General features: G+C 41.8%; 1 protein-coding gene across 1 annotated transcript in view; it reads left to right on the top strand.

The window, feature by feature from the left end:
• The first annotated feature begins 10774 nt into the window (after positions 1–10774).
• The window catches only part of METAP2 (methionyl aminopeptidase 2), a 30807-nt gene continuing 24787 nt past the window's right edge, over positions 10775–16794 (top strand). The window contains exons 1-2 of the mRNA XM_055585259.1: positions 10775–11061; positions 14470–14574. Coding sequence (XP_055441234.1) covers positions 10911–11061; positions 14470–14574 — 256 coding nt within the window. The 5' untranslated portion in view covers positions 10775–10910. The remainder of the gene's footprint in view (positions 11062–14469; positions 14575–16794) is intronic.

Raw genomic sequence — 16794 nt, 5'->3', positions numbered from 1 at the left:
TAAAGCAGCTATTATAAATGTGTTACTTAAAGGAAAATTTAAATATAATAAGAGAATAAACATAAAATCTTAATAGAGAAATGGAAACTATAAAAAGAACCAAATGGAAATTCTAGGACTGAAAAATATAGTATCTTAAATCCATTAAGCAGATGGGCTTGGCAAGAATTAGATACTATAGAATAAAAGTGAACTTAAAGGCAAAGCAACAGAAGCCATCCAAACTGAAGCAAAAGAGAAAAAAGCAAAAACAAAAAATAAAACCAGGGGCTTCCCTGGTGACTCAGTGATAAAGGGTCAGCCTGCCAATGCAGGAGACACACGTTGGGCCCCTGGTCTGGGAGGACCCACATGCCTAGGGGCAACTAGGCCTGCACACCACGAATGCTGAACCTGTGCTCTACAGCCTGGGAATTGCAACCACTGAGCCCACCAGCCACAACTGCAGAGTAGTCCCCACTCACCGCAAATAGAGAAAAGCCCATACAACAACAAAGACCGAGCACAGACAAAAATAAATAAACAAAGTTATTTTAAAAATAAATAAAACCAGAATCAACAAAGCCTCAGTGACTATGAGACAATGTTGAGTTGATTCAATGCCTGGTGAAGTCTGGCTCCCTGGTTCATAGACAGTGGGCTTCTCCTTGTGTCTCCCCGTGGTGGAAGCGGGTAAAGGAGGTCCCTGGGATCTCTCATAAAAGTACTAATCCCATTCAAGAGGGCCGAACCCTCATGACCAAATCACCTCCCAGAAGCCCCACCTGCAAATACCATCATATAGGTTCCAACATATGAAGTTGGGAAACAAATGTCGTCTATGCTAAATTGTGTGTGTGTGTGTGTGTGTGTGTGTGTGTGTGTGAAATCTGTGGGTCCTCTATAAGTTTTCAAGCATAAAAAAGGTCCTGTGACCACAAGTTTGAGCCCCTCTGTCTAATCCTTTTCCATATTAAAATCTCACCCACAGAACAATCCCAGTTCAGCTCTACCTACCTCTGCCTTCAACGCTAAAATAATCTTCATTCTTCAATAAGGAGTGGGAATCATTCATCGGAGAGATGGATAGAGAGAGCCATGTAGAAAACCGTCATTTGTCCTCCAGTATTTCATGTGGCTCTTATCTTTCTTTGTGAACCCTGGATACTGATTCCCATGTAGCCCTGGTCAATGAACACTTGAAAATTCCATGTGGGCAATAATGCTCCTGATGTCTTGCCTATGGGAACATTGCTTAGAGCCATATACATCTTTCCCAAAGTTCAGCCTAAATACTTGGATGCTACATAGAAATTATGGGGAATGTAAAGTTCTATCATTAAGGATCTAATGATTCTCCAGTTATAAAAAGAGATAATATATTGTAATATAAAACGTAACAAGATGTTGTTGGACAGAGCTAAAATAGGTAAAGGATTACAGAAGAGAACGTGGCAAGAGAGTCACATTTAATTTCAAGAAAGGCACTCTTCAAGAGAACAAAAGAGGAGAACATAGCAAGATTGCTGATGAAGTAGGTTTAAAATAAAAAGAACCTTTGCTCCATGAGCTAGTGTCTAGGCTAGTGCATCAAAATTTCTTGTGAGAATTATTTTTTTGATATGCTTTAATTATACTGATCTCATTAAAGTCACCAATGGCTAAAATCAATGGTCTAATTTAAGACTTTGTACTCCTTGATCTTTATTCAGCAGTTTCATATACCTGACCAAACTTTTGTAAAACTTTCTTCTCTTCTTATTTCCATGTGATTATTTCTAATGCATTTTCTCCTTATTCTATCTTTCTTTTGTAGTTTCCTTTACAGAATTTCCGACCCTTGTTTCTTATAACACCCTTATTTGTTATAAACAAAACCACCAAATATTAGTGTCCCTCTAGGTTGTGTTCAGTTTTTTTTTTAATACTTTTCTCCCAACTACTTCATTCTTAGCCTCTACCACACCCAAGCCTAATAACTCTCATGTCTCTATCTCCAGATCCATATTTCTAACTTACTACTAGATATCTCTGCCTGGATGCCATGTAGGCATCTCAGACTTAAAATGCTCAAAACTTATCTTCTCCTGCACCTCCTCCAAGACCTCTTCCTCCTCCTTTATTTGCTATCTCAGGGAGTGGTACTACTATCAACCCAGAAACCCAAGCCAGAAAGCTGGTTTGGAGTGTCATCTTCAATTCCTCCCTCTTCACAGATACTGGACCATTGCATGTGTGCATCCTAAGTTGCTCCAGTCTTGTCCCACTCTTTGCAACCCTATGGACCGTGGCCGGCCAGGCTCCTCTGTCCATGGGATTCTCCAGGCAAGAATACGGGAGTGGGTTGCCATGCCCTCCTCCAGGGGATCTTCCGGACCTGAGGATTGAATCCATGTCTCCTGTGGCTCCTGTATTGCACTCAGATTCTTTACCACTGAGCCACAAGGGAATCATAATGGACCATTAAGTTCTCTTAATTTTAAATTAGAAATGTTTCTGCAATCCAATCTCTTCTCTCTAGTCCTCCAAAAGCCTTCACATAAGTTCTCATCAATATTGTTATCAACAATAACATCTTAGCAAGTATCCCCAACCAGCAGGCTCTGCCATTTCCAATACTTTCTTTAGAATATAAGCCATCAGACTTAGAGATATCACTACTGATAAAAGTTTAAAAATGGTTTGGAGAACTGACATAGTCCAGGCCGCCTTTAAAAAAATTGTTGTCTGGGCACAAGAAATCACTCTCCACTCTGTTAGCTCACAATAATAATTTTAGAAGACTGTCCAACTTCAAAATCTACATACTCTCAGAAAACAGTTCTTTAAATGTATTTGAATTTTTAAATAAAATGAAGGGATTTACTTGAAGGGAATCACTGCTCTAGAATCTAAACTGCCATCAGAGTGATCTTTTACAAATGACCATGTTTTCCTAGGTTGAAGACATCTGTAAGTATTACATAAATATATACATTTATCCACATCATCTATATGAATATCATTTTACTGGATTTTAATGGCTATACAGTTTTTAAAAAATACTTATTTTGGGGATGTATTGGGTCTTCATTGTGGAGAAGGCAATGGCAACCCACTCCAGTATTCTTGCCTAGAGAATCCCATGGACAGAGGAGACTGGTAGGCTGCTGTCCATAGGATCGCGCAGGGTCGGACACGACCAAAGTGACTTAGCATGCATGCATGCATAGGTCTTAGTTGTGCTACACTGGACTTGTGGCGGGCACGTGGACTTCTTTCTAGTTGTGGCACGGCCTTAATTGCCCTGCCGAATGTGGTATCTTATTTCCCTGACCAGGGCTTGAACCCAAGTCCCCTGCATTGCAAGGCAGATTCTTAACCAGTGGACCACCAGGGAGGTCCCGGCTACACAGTATTGTTCATTGTGTTTGCATGCTATGGACATGCCTGTGGTAGTTTATTTTAGGCATTTTAAAAAATATTAATTTTAAATAGTCCCTGTCACATATCACCTTGAAGCCTTACAATAAAAGCCATACTCTTTAGGGTAGGGTAGAAAGCCATTTATAATATGGTCTCAATTTACCTACTCCTCAGCAAGAACTTCCCTTTAACATGCCACTGTAAACTGAAAAATAATGCACAACCTAAAAGCACAGAGTTATATTTTATTCAGCAGATATATTTAGGACTTCAAGCCTGGCAGATAGCCTTTCATATAAACACTGAGAAAACTGTTCCAAAGAGTAAGAGGGGGAAGCCAGGACATAGAGGGGTTTTTGCAGCACCACAACATAGTCAGAATAAAAGGCTGCTATTAATAAAAGAAAACTAGATATCCCAAGTTAAGGAATTTAGCACCTTTCTATGTATTGGATGATGTACAGTCTGGGATCACTGAAATCATTCCTTTGATATGCACTGCAGCTACCTGGGCCCCGTATCTTGTGTTTCCTCATCAGAAGTGTCCTTAGCATTGTTAGGGGTGACTGCAGTCTGATGGCTGCTAGATGGCAGGAATTCCTCAGAGCTCACCATCAGGGGTGGCTATAATCACTGATAACTTTGACATCCTTTGTTTACTGCCTATTTATGGCAGGAAATATTTTATTTCTCACCACATTCTTTCATGCCTTTATGCCAGTGGCTCTCAGTCAGAAGCAATTCCCTACCGCCCGCTCTCTTTCTCCAATATGGTCTGAATTATATTCCCTCCAATTCACATGTTGAAGCCCCACTCCCAAATGTGAATGAATTTATAACTATATCTGTATCTATACCATATTATCTATATATTTAAAAACTTATAAACACTTTTCATGAAGATATGAAAAAAATCCTCAGTATTTCCCTTAATATCAAGCAAACAAATTTTCCCATTTTTTTCTTAATATATTTCTTATTAACCCATTGCCAAAGGTCAAAAATATGTGTGTGCCTGAAAATATTTAGGCCATCATGAATTCCATACAAATAGAAAAGTTTCAAGACCATGGCTTATTAACAGTAACCTTGGCTAATACATATCACTGTTGTGTCAGATATTCTATCATAAGTGCTTTCTCTCTATTTTGAGATTTAATTTCCATATCCTATGATGTGGCGCTATTCCTGCCCTCATTTTACAAATAAGGAAACTGAAATTTGGAGAGATCAAGTTATTTGTCCTAAGCCATATCATTAACAATGACTTCAAAGAAAAGAAGGTGGGGGTTAATTATGTTGTCCATTTTGGAATAAGGTTTTCTCACAAAAAATACATTTTCTGCACAAAATAATAAATATTTTATTGCAATAAATTGATTTTACAGTAGGGAAAGTATCTCGCTAAGGGAAAAAATCTTATTTTTGCTTGCTTATCTAGTTAACCATCTGAGACAAAATGACTTCAAATAATTAGCTAAAAAAAATATCCTAGTCTGTGCTGGTTTTGAGATCTACAGGAGTTTTGGTTTCTTCTCTTTTTTAAAGAATTTTTTTTTGATGTGAACTATTTTTAAGTCTTTACTAAATTTGTTACAATATCACTTCTGTTTTATGTGCTGGTTTCTTGACTGCAAGGCATGTGGGACCTTAGCTTGCAGACCATGGATTAAACCCACACCCCCTGCATTGGAAGGTGAAGTCAACCACTGGACTGCCAGGGAAGCGCCTACAAATGCTCTTAAGTTCTTTTTCATTTTTTAAGTTTTTGAAAGTGAAAGTTGCTCAGTTCTATCTGATTCTTTGCAACCCCATGGGCTATGCCATCCATGGAATTCTCCAGGCCAGAATACTGGAATGGATAGCCTTTCCCTTCTCCCAGGGAATCTTCCCAACCTAGGGATCGAACCCAGGTCTCCCACATTGCAGGCAGATTCTTTACCAGCTGAGCTACAAGGGAAGCCCAAGAAAACTGGAGTCGGTAGCTTATCCCTTTTCCAGGGGAGCTTCTAGACCTAGGAATTGAACTGGGGTCTCCTGCATTGCAGGCGGATTTTTTACCAACTGAGCTATCAGAGAATTGGAGGATAACTGCTTACAATGTTGTGTTCGTTTCTGTTATACATTATGAATCAGTCATATATATATATATATATATATATATATCCCCTCCTTTTTGAGCCTCCCTACCCAATCCCCCCAATTCTATCCTTCTAGGTCATCTCAGAGCAGCAGGCTTGGCTCCCTGTGTTCAGTCCCCTATAATCTTACTTAGGTTTTCCACATTTCTCATTCCTTTACCCCATTCAATTTCCTCTTGTAGAAAAAAACAAATGAAGAAAAATGGTGAAAATAAGGCATGCCACAGGTGGAAGACCTGGGTTCGATCCCTGGGTCAGGAAGGTACCCTGAAGAAGGAAATGGTAACCCACTCCAGTACTCTTGCCTGGAAAATTTCATGGATAGAGAAGCCTGATAGGCTACAGTCCATGGGGTTGCAAAGAGTTGGGCACGAATGAGCAACTTCACTTTCACAGGCTTTTAAGTATAATTACTCAGTTACTTCAAATTCTGGAGAGTCATGGAAAATTAGCATCCAGGAAATATTCACTACCATACTGTCAGGATTTTTTTTTTTTTACTATTACCTTAGAAGTTTTGTTTTCTTGTCTCTTTTCAGAAAAGAAAAGGCAAGTAAAGAAAAGTAGAGTAAATTCCTTTGCAGCAAAGAAACAGTATTTCATCGGTGTATTTTAACGTCTTTTTTTTTCACTGAAAAGATTTTATTTTGACATTGATAATTCTGTAGATCAACTTATACCTCAAGAAACCTTTTGTCAGAATTTACCTACTGACCCTATAGGTTCTGTCCCCCAGGATCCTGAGTCTTCTGCACTAGGACTGAGGTAGTAGCCATAGCCCAAGTGTTCCCTGAACTTGTGGAACTGGGAAGAGTCACAACAAAGCTAGAAGGCATTTTTGATATAGCATATCTTACTCGTAAGTATATTAAAAAGCTTCTGGCAGTAGCTTTGCACCTCAACAAGGGTGAGCTTTGATTTCTCCAGAGGTTGACAATCACATCTTTGCCTCCAAATTGAAGATCTTTTAGATCCTTTTAAAATTCCTCACCTTTATGACAGACTAACTTGGAATAGAAAATAATAAATGATGTAGGCAAAGTATTAGTATTCTTTTATTCTTATATATATATGTCTAACTCTACACAGGGACATCACCAAATGGTCAATACCGAAATCAGATTGATTATATTCTTTGCAGCCAAAGATGGAGAAGCTCTATACAGTCAGCAAAAACAAGACTGGGAGCTGACTGTGGCTCAGATCATGAATGCTTTATTACCAAATTCAGATTTAAATTGAAGAAAGCAGGGAAAAACAATAGACCCTTCGGGTATGATCTAAATCAAATCCCTTACAATTATACGGTGGAAGTGACTATAAATAGATTCAAGGGATTAGATCTGATAGAGTGCCTGAAGAACTATGGACAGAGGTTCGTGACATTGTACAGAAGACAGGGATCAAGACCATCCCCAAGAAAAAGAAATGCAAAAAAGCAAAATGGCTGTCTGAGGAGACCTTACAAATAGTTGTGAAAAGAAGAGAAGTGAAAAGCAAAGGAAAAAAGGAAAGATATACCCATTTGAATGCAGAGTTCCAAAGAATAGCAAGGAGAGATAAGAAAGCCTTCCTCAGTGATCAGTGCCAAGAAATAAAGGAAAACAACAGAATGTGAAAGACTAGAGATATCTTCAAGAAAATTAGAGATATCAAGGGAATATGTTATGCAAAGATGGGCTCAATAAAGGACAGAAATGGTATGGACCTAACAGAAGCAGAAGATATTAAGAAGAGGTGACAAGAAGACACAGAACTGTACAAAAAAGATCTTCACAACCCAGAAAATCATGATGGTATGATCACTCACCTAGAGCCAGACATCCTGAAATGCGAAGTCAAGTGGGCCTTAGGAAGCATCACTACTAACAAAGCTAGTGGAGGTGATGAAATTCCAGTTGAGCCATTTCAAATCCTAAAAGATGATGCTGTGAAAGTGCTGCACTCAATATGCCAGCAAATTTGGAAAAGTCAGCAGTGGCCACAGGACTGGAAAAGGTCAGTTTTCACGCCAATCCGAAAGAAAGGCAATGCCAAAGAATGCTCAAACTACTGCACAATTGCACTCATCTCACATGCTAGTAAAGTAATGCTCAAAATTCTCCAAGCCAGGCTTCAACAGTATGTGAACCATGAACTTCCAGATGTTCAACCTTGTTTTAGTAAAGGCAGAGGAACCAGGGATCAAATTGCTAACATCCATTGGATTATCGAAAAAGCAAGAGGGTTCCAGAAAAACATTTCTGCTTTATTGACTATGCCAAAACCTTTGACTGTGTGGATGACAACCAACTGTGGAAAATTCTGAAAGAGATGGGAATACCAGATCACCTGACCTGCCTCTTGAGAAATCTGTATGCAGGTCAGGAAGCAACAGTTAGAACTGGACATGGAACAACAGACTGGTTCCAGATAAAGAAAGGAGTATGTCAAGGCCATATATTGTCACCCTGCTTATTTAACTTACATGCAGAGTACATCATGAGAAACACTGGGCTAGATGAAGCACAAGCTGGAATCAAGATTGCCGGGAGAAATATCAATAACCTCAGATATGTGGATGACACCGCCCTTATGGCAGAAAACGAAGAGGAACTAAAAAGCACCTTGATGAAAGTGAAAATGAAGAGTGAAAAAGTGGGCTTAAAGCTCACCATTAAGAAAACTAAGATCATGGCATCTGGTCCCATCATTTCATGGCAAATAGATGGGGAAACAGTGGAAACAGTGACAGACATTTGAGGGGGGCTCCAAAATCACTGCAGATGGTGACTGTGGACATGAAATTAAGACGCTTGCTCCTTGGAAGAAGTTATGACCAATCTAGACAGCATAGTAGAAAGCAGAGACATTACTTTGCCAGCAAAGGATGTCTAGTCAAGGCTATGGTTTTTCTAGTAGTCATGTATGGATGTGAGAGTTGGACTATAAGGAAAGCCGAGCTCCAAAGAATTGATGCTTTTGAACTGTGGTGTTAGAGAAGACTCTTGAGAGTCCCTTGGACTGCAAGGAGAGCCAACCAGTCCATCCTAAAGGAAGTCAGTCTTGAATATTCATCGGAAGGACTGATGTTAAAGCTGAAACTCCAATCCTTTGGCCACCTGATGCGAAGAATTGACTCATTTGAAAAGACCCTGATGCTGGGAAAGACTGAAGGTAGGAGGAGAAGGGGACAACAGAGGATGAGATGGTTGGATGGTATCACTGACTCAATGGACATGAGTTTGGGTGAACTCCCGGAGCTGGTGATGGACAGGGAGGCCAGCGTGCTGCTGTCCATGGGGTCACAGAGTTGGACATGATTGGGTGACTGAACTGAACTGATATGTCTGTCTCATTGAATGCAAACCTTTATTGAGAGTATTTATTTTCACTTTGTAGCTTCCACCAAGAAAAATTAATGCTAATGTACAATCAATACATATTTATTGGACTGATTTTAAATTTCAATGGGAAAGTTAGAATACAGAATTACTAAATTTCTGGTGCTTAGTAACTTGGGTTTGGATTCTAAGCCTATTTACTTCCTGTATGACCTGGTGCAAGTTACCAAAACTATAGCTCGTATTTCCCCAACTCAAAAATGGATTAAATAAGACAATGAATGTAAAGTACAGGGTACTTCTTAAGTGCTATTTATATAATGAGTCTACTGGGTCCCTACAATGCTTTAGTTAGAGGTAGGTGCTGGTAAGAAAAATACAAAACAGGCAAAATGTTCTTGTCTTCACAGAGTTTGAAACAGTTGGAGAGACACACAAAAAACAAATAATGACATAAAGTAATTACAAACTGCCATGAAACAAAGTTAAGAATCAGATATGCAGATGACACCACCCTTATGGCAGAAAGTGAAGAGGAACTCAAAAGCCTCTTGATGAAAGTGAAAGAGGAGAGTGAAAAAGTTGGCTTAAAGCTCAACATCAGAAAACGAAGATGATGGCATCTGGTCCCATCACTTCATGGGAAATAGATGGGGAAACAGTGTCACTGCAGATGGTGACTGCAGCCACGAAATTAAAAGATGCTTACTCCTTGGAAGGAAAGTTATGACCAATCTAGATAGCATATTGAAAAGCAGAGACATTACTTTGCCAACAAAGGTCTGGCTAGTCAAGGCTATGGTTTTTCCTGTGGTCATGTATGGATGTGAGAGTTGGACTGTGAAGAAAGCCAAGCGCCGAAGAATTGATGCTTTTGAACTGTGGTGTTGGAGAAGACTCTTGAGAGTCCCTTGGACTGCAAGGAGATCCAACCAGACCATTCTAAAGGAGATCAGCCCTGGGATTTCTTTGGAAGGAATGATGCTAAAGCTGAAACTCCAGTACTTTGGCCACCTCATGCGAAGAGTTGACTCATTGGAAAAGACTCTGGTGCTGGGAGGGATTGGGGGCAGGAGGAGAAGGGGACGACAGAGGATGAGATGGCTGGATGGCATCACCCACTCGATGGACTTGGGTTTGAGTGAACTCCGGGAGTTGGTGATGGACAGGGAGGCCTGGCGTGCTGCGATTCATGGGGTTGCAAAGAGTCGGACACGACTGAGCGACTGAACTGAACTGAGGAACTGATTTAGATTGCTGAGGAGGGATCTCTGAGGGAACGGCACTTAAGCTTGAAACTTGAAGGATGAAGAGATTCTGTTTCCTCTCGTTCCTCAACTCTTTTTAGACTGGCTTCCATCTCTCTACCTAAATAGCTGTTGCTAAGGTTACCAGTGGCTACCACGCTACTATATACATCTGACATTTTTCACGCTCTTACTTCTTAGCAGTACTCAACGCAGTTGGTCACTCCCTCCTTGAGACGCTGTCTTCCTTTAGCTTCTCTATGAATAAACGTCTTCTTATCTCTGACTGCTTCAGTCAGGGCCTTTGTAGGTACATCTTCTTAACAACCTGGACAGCCTCGCCGAGAGCTGTAATACTGAATAAAAACGCAGTCCTTTCGAGTTATAAAAAAGACGTGTATACAAGTTAAGGCATTTTTTTCGACCTTCTCCTCGCTTCTGGTGCGCAGTATAAAACTACGAATCTAAAAGTTTTCGGTTTCAGTCGAGGGGCCTCTCTCCCGCGGGAGGAACACCTGTCCACAAGTCAGGCGCGGGCTTTCAACCTGACTCTAAGCAAGCAAGTTTGCCCGAAGCGAGGGAAGAAGGAAAAGTCTGGTTTCGCCAGGTGTTCCGCGTCTCCTTGCCGCTTGCGCCGGCTTGCGGTGAGCCCCGCCCCTCCCCGCGGGTCGCCCTTACAGTCGAGTCCTCCGTAGTCCCAGCATTCCCCGCGCCTCTACCATCGAGAGCAACTTCCGGCGTCGCTGGTGTAGGTGGGTGAAGAAGGAGCGGGCCCTCGCGCTTCTGTTTCAGTGCCTCGCGCTCTCTCGGGCAACATGGCGGGTGTGGAGGAGGCAGCGTCCTGCGGGAGCCACCTGAATGGCGACCTGGATCCCGACGAAAGGGAGGAGGGAGCTGCCTCTACGGCTGAAGAAGCGGCCAAGAAAAAAAAACGGAAGAAGAAGAAGAGTAAAGGGGCTGCCACAGGTAAGGGGAGTTTTATGTTTTCCTAGTCTCTGCCGGGATGGCCGAACCGCTCGACTCGGGCTTGGCGTTGGTGACAGGGCCCGGGGACTGAGCACCCTGAACTGATTCCCAGGACTGAACGTGTGTCCCGGGAGAGCTACAGATTCCCAGTCCCGGGAAGAGGTGACTTCTTCCAGGCGTCTTCTGGGCGTGGGATGGCGAAGAGGGTGCCTCGGTTTCTGTGCGGTTGCTGCTTCTAAATTGCCGGAACTTCGCTCCCACGCAGACGATGCGACGGACTTGAAGCCGTGCACGGGGCCCAGCCCTTCCACCTTGCGGGTTGGCCTCCTTGAAAATCTGGTTCTGACCACACTGCCGCCTCTGTGCTGGAGAGACGTGGGACATCTTTTCGTCGAGAGTGGGGGTGAAGTGGGCAAGTCTTAGTGCCTGGACCGCACCAGCCCCTATCATCCTAGTTTACGGAGGGATTTTTGTGGCGCGCTGCACTTTGGGGTTGGGTGTGTGTATGAGTTTGGGGGGTGTGTGTGAGAGAATGCCCACGCGCTCTTGTCACTGTTTGGGTGGGTAGGTGTGGGTGTGTGTGATTTTGTGGCGCGCTGCACTTTTGGCGTGTGTGTGTCTGAGAATGTGCTCTTGTCACTGAGTAGTAATAGCAGGATGTGTGGCTGCGGTGCGAATCCTCACCGCCTAATCCTACAGTATCATCAAGCTTTGGGGCTTTTAGGCCTGAATTATGATGCCACTTGTAGGCAGTCTGGGTAGAATATTCTTGAGTCCGAAGGAAGCTACTCTAAATCTACTGGTAAGACAAAGAAAACAGCTGAAAGTTTACAGTTACATTATAAGTTAGAAACTTAAATATTTGAATATGAGAAGTCATTGTTTTTGATGCATCAAGACCTTCGTTTTCGGAAAATTATTTGTGCTGTTAAAGTCAGCCGCAGAAAGAATGAGAGAAAAATGGAGAGGCCAGAAGTGATGAAGTGGAGTTGAGAGAGGTTGAAGAGGGTTAACCTGTATCTTTCTGAAATTTTGATTATTTGGGAGTTGAAGAGGGTGAGTTGTAGGTGCTGGGACACTTTCAAAGCAAAATTTAATTTCAGGACATACTCTGGTGGCTGTTCTGGCTTTCAGATGAAAACCAGACTCTTCAGTTTGTCCTTTAAGGTGTTTAGCAGACTGACCCTAATATGTTTTTAACAGTTGTGTATTTCAGTATGAATTCTCTACGGTAGCTAGCATGTCACCTCATTATGTACTACTTGGTAATACTACCTCTTTTTACATATTACTCCTATCAGATCAGATCAGATCAGTAGCTCAGTCGTGTCCGACTCTTTGCAACCCCATGAATCGCAGCACACCAGGCCTCCCTATCCATCACCAACTCCCGGAGTTCACCCAGACTCAGGTCCTTCGAGTCAGTGATGCCATCCAGCCATCTCATCCTCTGTTGTCCCCTTCTCCTCCTGCCCCCAGTCCCTCCCAGCATCAGAGTCTTTTCCAATGAGTCAACTCTTCGCATGAGGTGGCCAAAGTACTGGAGTTTCAGCTTTAGCATCATTCCTTCCAAAGAACACCCAGGGCTGATCTCCTTCAGAATGGACTGGTTGGATCTCCTTGCAGTCCAGGGGACTCTCAAGAGTCTTCTCCAACACCACAGTTCAAAAGCATCAATTCTTCAGCGCTCAGCCTTCTTCACAGTCCAACTCTCACATCCATACATGACCACAGGAAAAACCATAGCCTTGACTAGCCGGACCTTTGTTGGCAAAGTAATGTCTCTGCTTTTGAATATGCTATCTAGGTTGGTCATAACTTTCCTTCCAAGGAGTAAGCATCTTTTAATTTCATGGCTGCAGTCACCATCTGTAGTGATTTTGGAGCCCAGAAAAATAAAGTCTGCCGCTGTTTCCACTGTTTCCCTATCTATTTCCCATGAAGTGGTGGGACCGGATGCCATGATCTTCGTTTTCTGAATGTTGAGCTTTAAGCCAACTTTTTCACTCTCCACTTTCACTTTCATCAAGAGGCTTCTTAGTTCCTCTTCACTTTCTGCCATAAGGGTGGTGTCATCTGCATATCTGAGGTTATTGATATTTCTCCCGGCAATCTTGATTCCAGTTTGTGTTTCTTCCAGTCCAGCATTTCTCATGATGTACTCTGCATATAAGTTAAATAAACAGGGTGACAATATACAGCCTTGACGAACTCCTTTTCCTATTTGGAACCAGTCTGTTGTTCCATGTCCAGTTCTAACTGTTGCTTCCTGACCTGCATACAAATTTCTCAAGAGGCAGATCAGGTGGTCTGGTATTCCCATCTCTTTCAGAATTTTCCACAGTTTATTGTGATCCACATAGTCAAAGGCTTTGGCATAGTCAATAAAGCAAAAATAGATGTTTTTCTGGAACTCTCTTGCTTTTTCCATGATTCAGCGGATGTTGGCAGTTTGATCTCTGGTTCCTCTGCCTTTTCTAAAACCAGCTTGAACATCAGGAACACAGCTAGATTGTAATCCCTTCTAGAGCAGGGCCTGGTCTTGTGTTTAGCTGTTGGGGAATTTTGTTTTTTAGTAATGGAATAACTTTTCCTATATATTTTGATTTTACCCTGCTCGGCTTGACAGGTTCTTTCTATCTGAACCCCTGAAGCTTCCAGGATTTCCAACAGACATCTTCTTAGTAAGGCCTTCAGCATTTATTGCCCATCTTAAGTTCCTGCTTGGTTAATAAAGTATTTGCTGTAGATTAATTGTTAAATACTTTAGAAAGTTAAGCTACTTAAGGGTAGGGACCAACTCACCATTTAGCTCCTAGCAGAGAATGCCTAAATGAGTGTCTTGTTAAATGGGCAGTACCACTTAGATATGGAAGATTTTTCTGTCATTAAATAAATTCTATTCTCCTTACTGTGGTGTTGGAGAAGACTCTTGAGAGTCCCTTGGACTGCAAGGAGATCCAACCAGTCCATTCTGAAGGAGATCAGCCCTGGGATTTCTTTGGAAGGAATGATGCTAAAGCTGAAACTCCAGTACTTTGGCCACCTGATGCGAAGAGTTGACTCATTGGAAAAGACTCTGATGCTGGGAGGGATTGGGGGCAGGAGGAGAAGGGGACGACAGAGGATGAGATGGCTGGATGGCATCACTGACTCGATGGACGTGAGTCTGAGTGAACTCCAGGAGTTGGTGATGGACAGGGAGGCCTGGCGTGCTGCGATTCATGGGGTCGCAAAGAGTCGGACACGACTAAGTGACTGAACTGAACTGATTCTCCTTACAATGTTTCTGTTTTTGTTCCTGACCCTTGTCAGGAAGAGTTATGTGTTTTTTAGGATCCTTAGAACATATTGTAGTGGGAAGATACATTTGTCAGATTTGATTTAGTTGTTATATTTGATCAACAGGGCAACAGGAACCTGATAAAGAAGCAGGAGCCTCAGTTGATGAGGTGGCAAGACAATTGGAAAGACAAGCATTGGAAGAGAAAGAAAAAGATGATGACGATGAAGGTAAATGGTTAATTTTAATTTTATAGTTAGGAGGGCAAGAAAATATGACATTCTTTAACCAAAGCTGCTTATTTGTCAATATAATCCAATATTCTGTGATATTTTACTTAATTGATGTTAAAGCCTCAATGTCACAGGTGAAAACAAAAAGGTATTTATTAGCAACTCTTTAAAAAGTTGGGTATGTTGAATGCTGAAGTAACACAGATCTCAGCTTTTTAAAACGTATTTGGTAGAAAGCCGAGTAGTAGATGAGTATTAATAAGATAAAATTGAATGAATGTTGATCTTACTTTTATTGAACAACTAATATGTACTAGGCACCATCTTAGGATACTTCCGTCCATTTTTATTTTACCCTCACAAAAACCTAGCAAACAGGAAATGATAGTCATGTGATTTGCCCATTCTGACACAGCTAGTATGTGTAAATAAAGTCAGTTTCAAATCTAGCACCTGTGCATGTTAAGTCACTTCAATCATGTCTGACTCTTTGTGACCATATGGACCGTAATTTGCCAGTCTCCTCTGTCCATAGGATTCTCCAGGCAAGAATACTGGAGTGAGTTGCCTTGCCCTCCTCCAGGGGATCTTCCTGATTCCAAGTCTGTTCCTTGTACTCTATCAAAGGTACTTTTATTTATTTTCAAAGGAGCACGTTGGAGTGCTTCTAAAACCTACTATGAATTCACTGGCCCCAAATCCTTGTATTTTGGAGCTTTTGCCAAAGGTTTCTGTAAAGACAACATTTCTTGGAATTGTAGGAGTTGATGCTATCAGTAAGACAGTGGAGGGACTGATTAGTTGGGAGAACTATTATTCTATAGCCTCTTTAGGCAGAAGAGGAGATGGGGCTTCCCATTCTTAATTATATACTGCTGTGAGCTATTCTTCCTCAAGCACTGCCAGCTAGGGCTTATGCCTTCTAATCTTTAGCAACAAATACCTGCTGTACTCTTCTCGTGTTAGGATAATGCAAAGCAGTTGTACTTCCTTTAAGAAGATAAGTTCTGTAAGCCTTCAAGGAGATTATGGTCAAATTTAGTAAAAAAAAAAAAAAGCCAAGAATTGATACTGAACATGGACACTGGGCTTTAGCAAAGGAAAGTACAGTGCTTAATTGCAAAATGCCAAGCAGGGAGAATGGGCATCTCATGCTCAAAAGCCCTGAAGGCTTTTTGTTGTTCAGTCACTCAATCATGTCTGACTCCTTGCAACCACATGGCTTGCGGCACTCCAGGCTTCCCTTTCCTTTACTATGTCCTGGCATTTGCTCAAACTCATGTTATTGAGTCAGTGATGTCATCCAACCATCTCATCCTCTGTCACCCCCTTCCCCTCCTGCCTCAGTCTTTCCCAGCATCAGGGTCTTCTCCAGTGTCGGCTCTTCCCATCAGGTGGCCAAAGTATTGAAGCTTCAGTGTCAGCATCAGTCCTTCCAGTATAATAATCAGGAATGATTTCCTTTAGGATTGACTAGTTTGATTTCCTTTCTATTCATGGGACCCTCAAGAGTCTTCTCCAGAACCACAATTCGAAAGCATTGATTCTTTGGCACACAGCCTTCTTGATGGCTGTGCATGACTACTGGAAAAACCATAACTTTGACTGTACGGACCTTTGTTGGCAAAATGGTGTTTTTGCTTTTCTAAGGAGCAAGCATCTTTTAATTTCATGGCTGCAGTCACCATCTGCAGTGATTTTTGGAGCCCAAGAAAATAAAGTCTGTCACTGTTGCCATTTTTTTCCCCCATCTATTTGCCATGAAGTGGTGGGACTGGATGCCATGATGTTGATTTTTTGAATTCTGAGTTTTAAGCCAGCTTTTTCACTCTCTTCTTTCACCTTCATCAAGAAGCTTTTTAGTTCCTCTTCATTTTCTGCCATTAGAGTAGTGTCATCTGTGTAGCTGAGGTTATTGATATTTCTCCCGGCAGTCTTGATTCCAGTCTATGCTTCATCCAGCCTGGCATTTCACATGACGTACTCTGCATATAAGTTAAATAAGCAGGGTGACAGTATACAGCCTTGACGTTCGCCTTTCCCAATTTGGAACCAGTTTGTTGTTCCATGTCCGTTTCTAACTGTTGCTTCTTGACCAGCATACAGGTTTCTCAGGAGGCAGGTAAGGTGGTCAGGTATTCCCCTCTCTTAAAGAATTTTCCCAATTTGTTGTGATCTACACAGTCAAAGACTTTAGTGTAGTCAGTGAAGCAGAAG

Source organism: Bubalus kerabau, chromosome 1 (assembly GCF_029407905.1).
Source record: "Bubalus kerabau isolate K-KA32 ecotype Philippines breed swamp buffalo chromosome 1, PCC_UOA_SB_1v2, whole genome shotgun sequence".
NCBI classification, from domain to species: Eukaryota; Metazoa; Chordata; class Mammalia; order Artiodactyla; family Bovidae; genus Bubalus; species Bubalus kerabau.
Note: the sequence above shows the minus strand (reverse complement) of the source record. Positions and strands in the feature narration are given on the sequence as shown.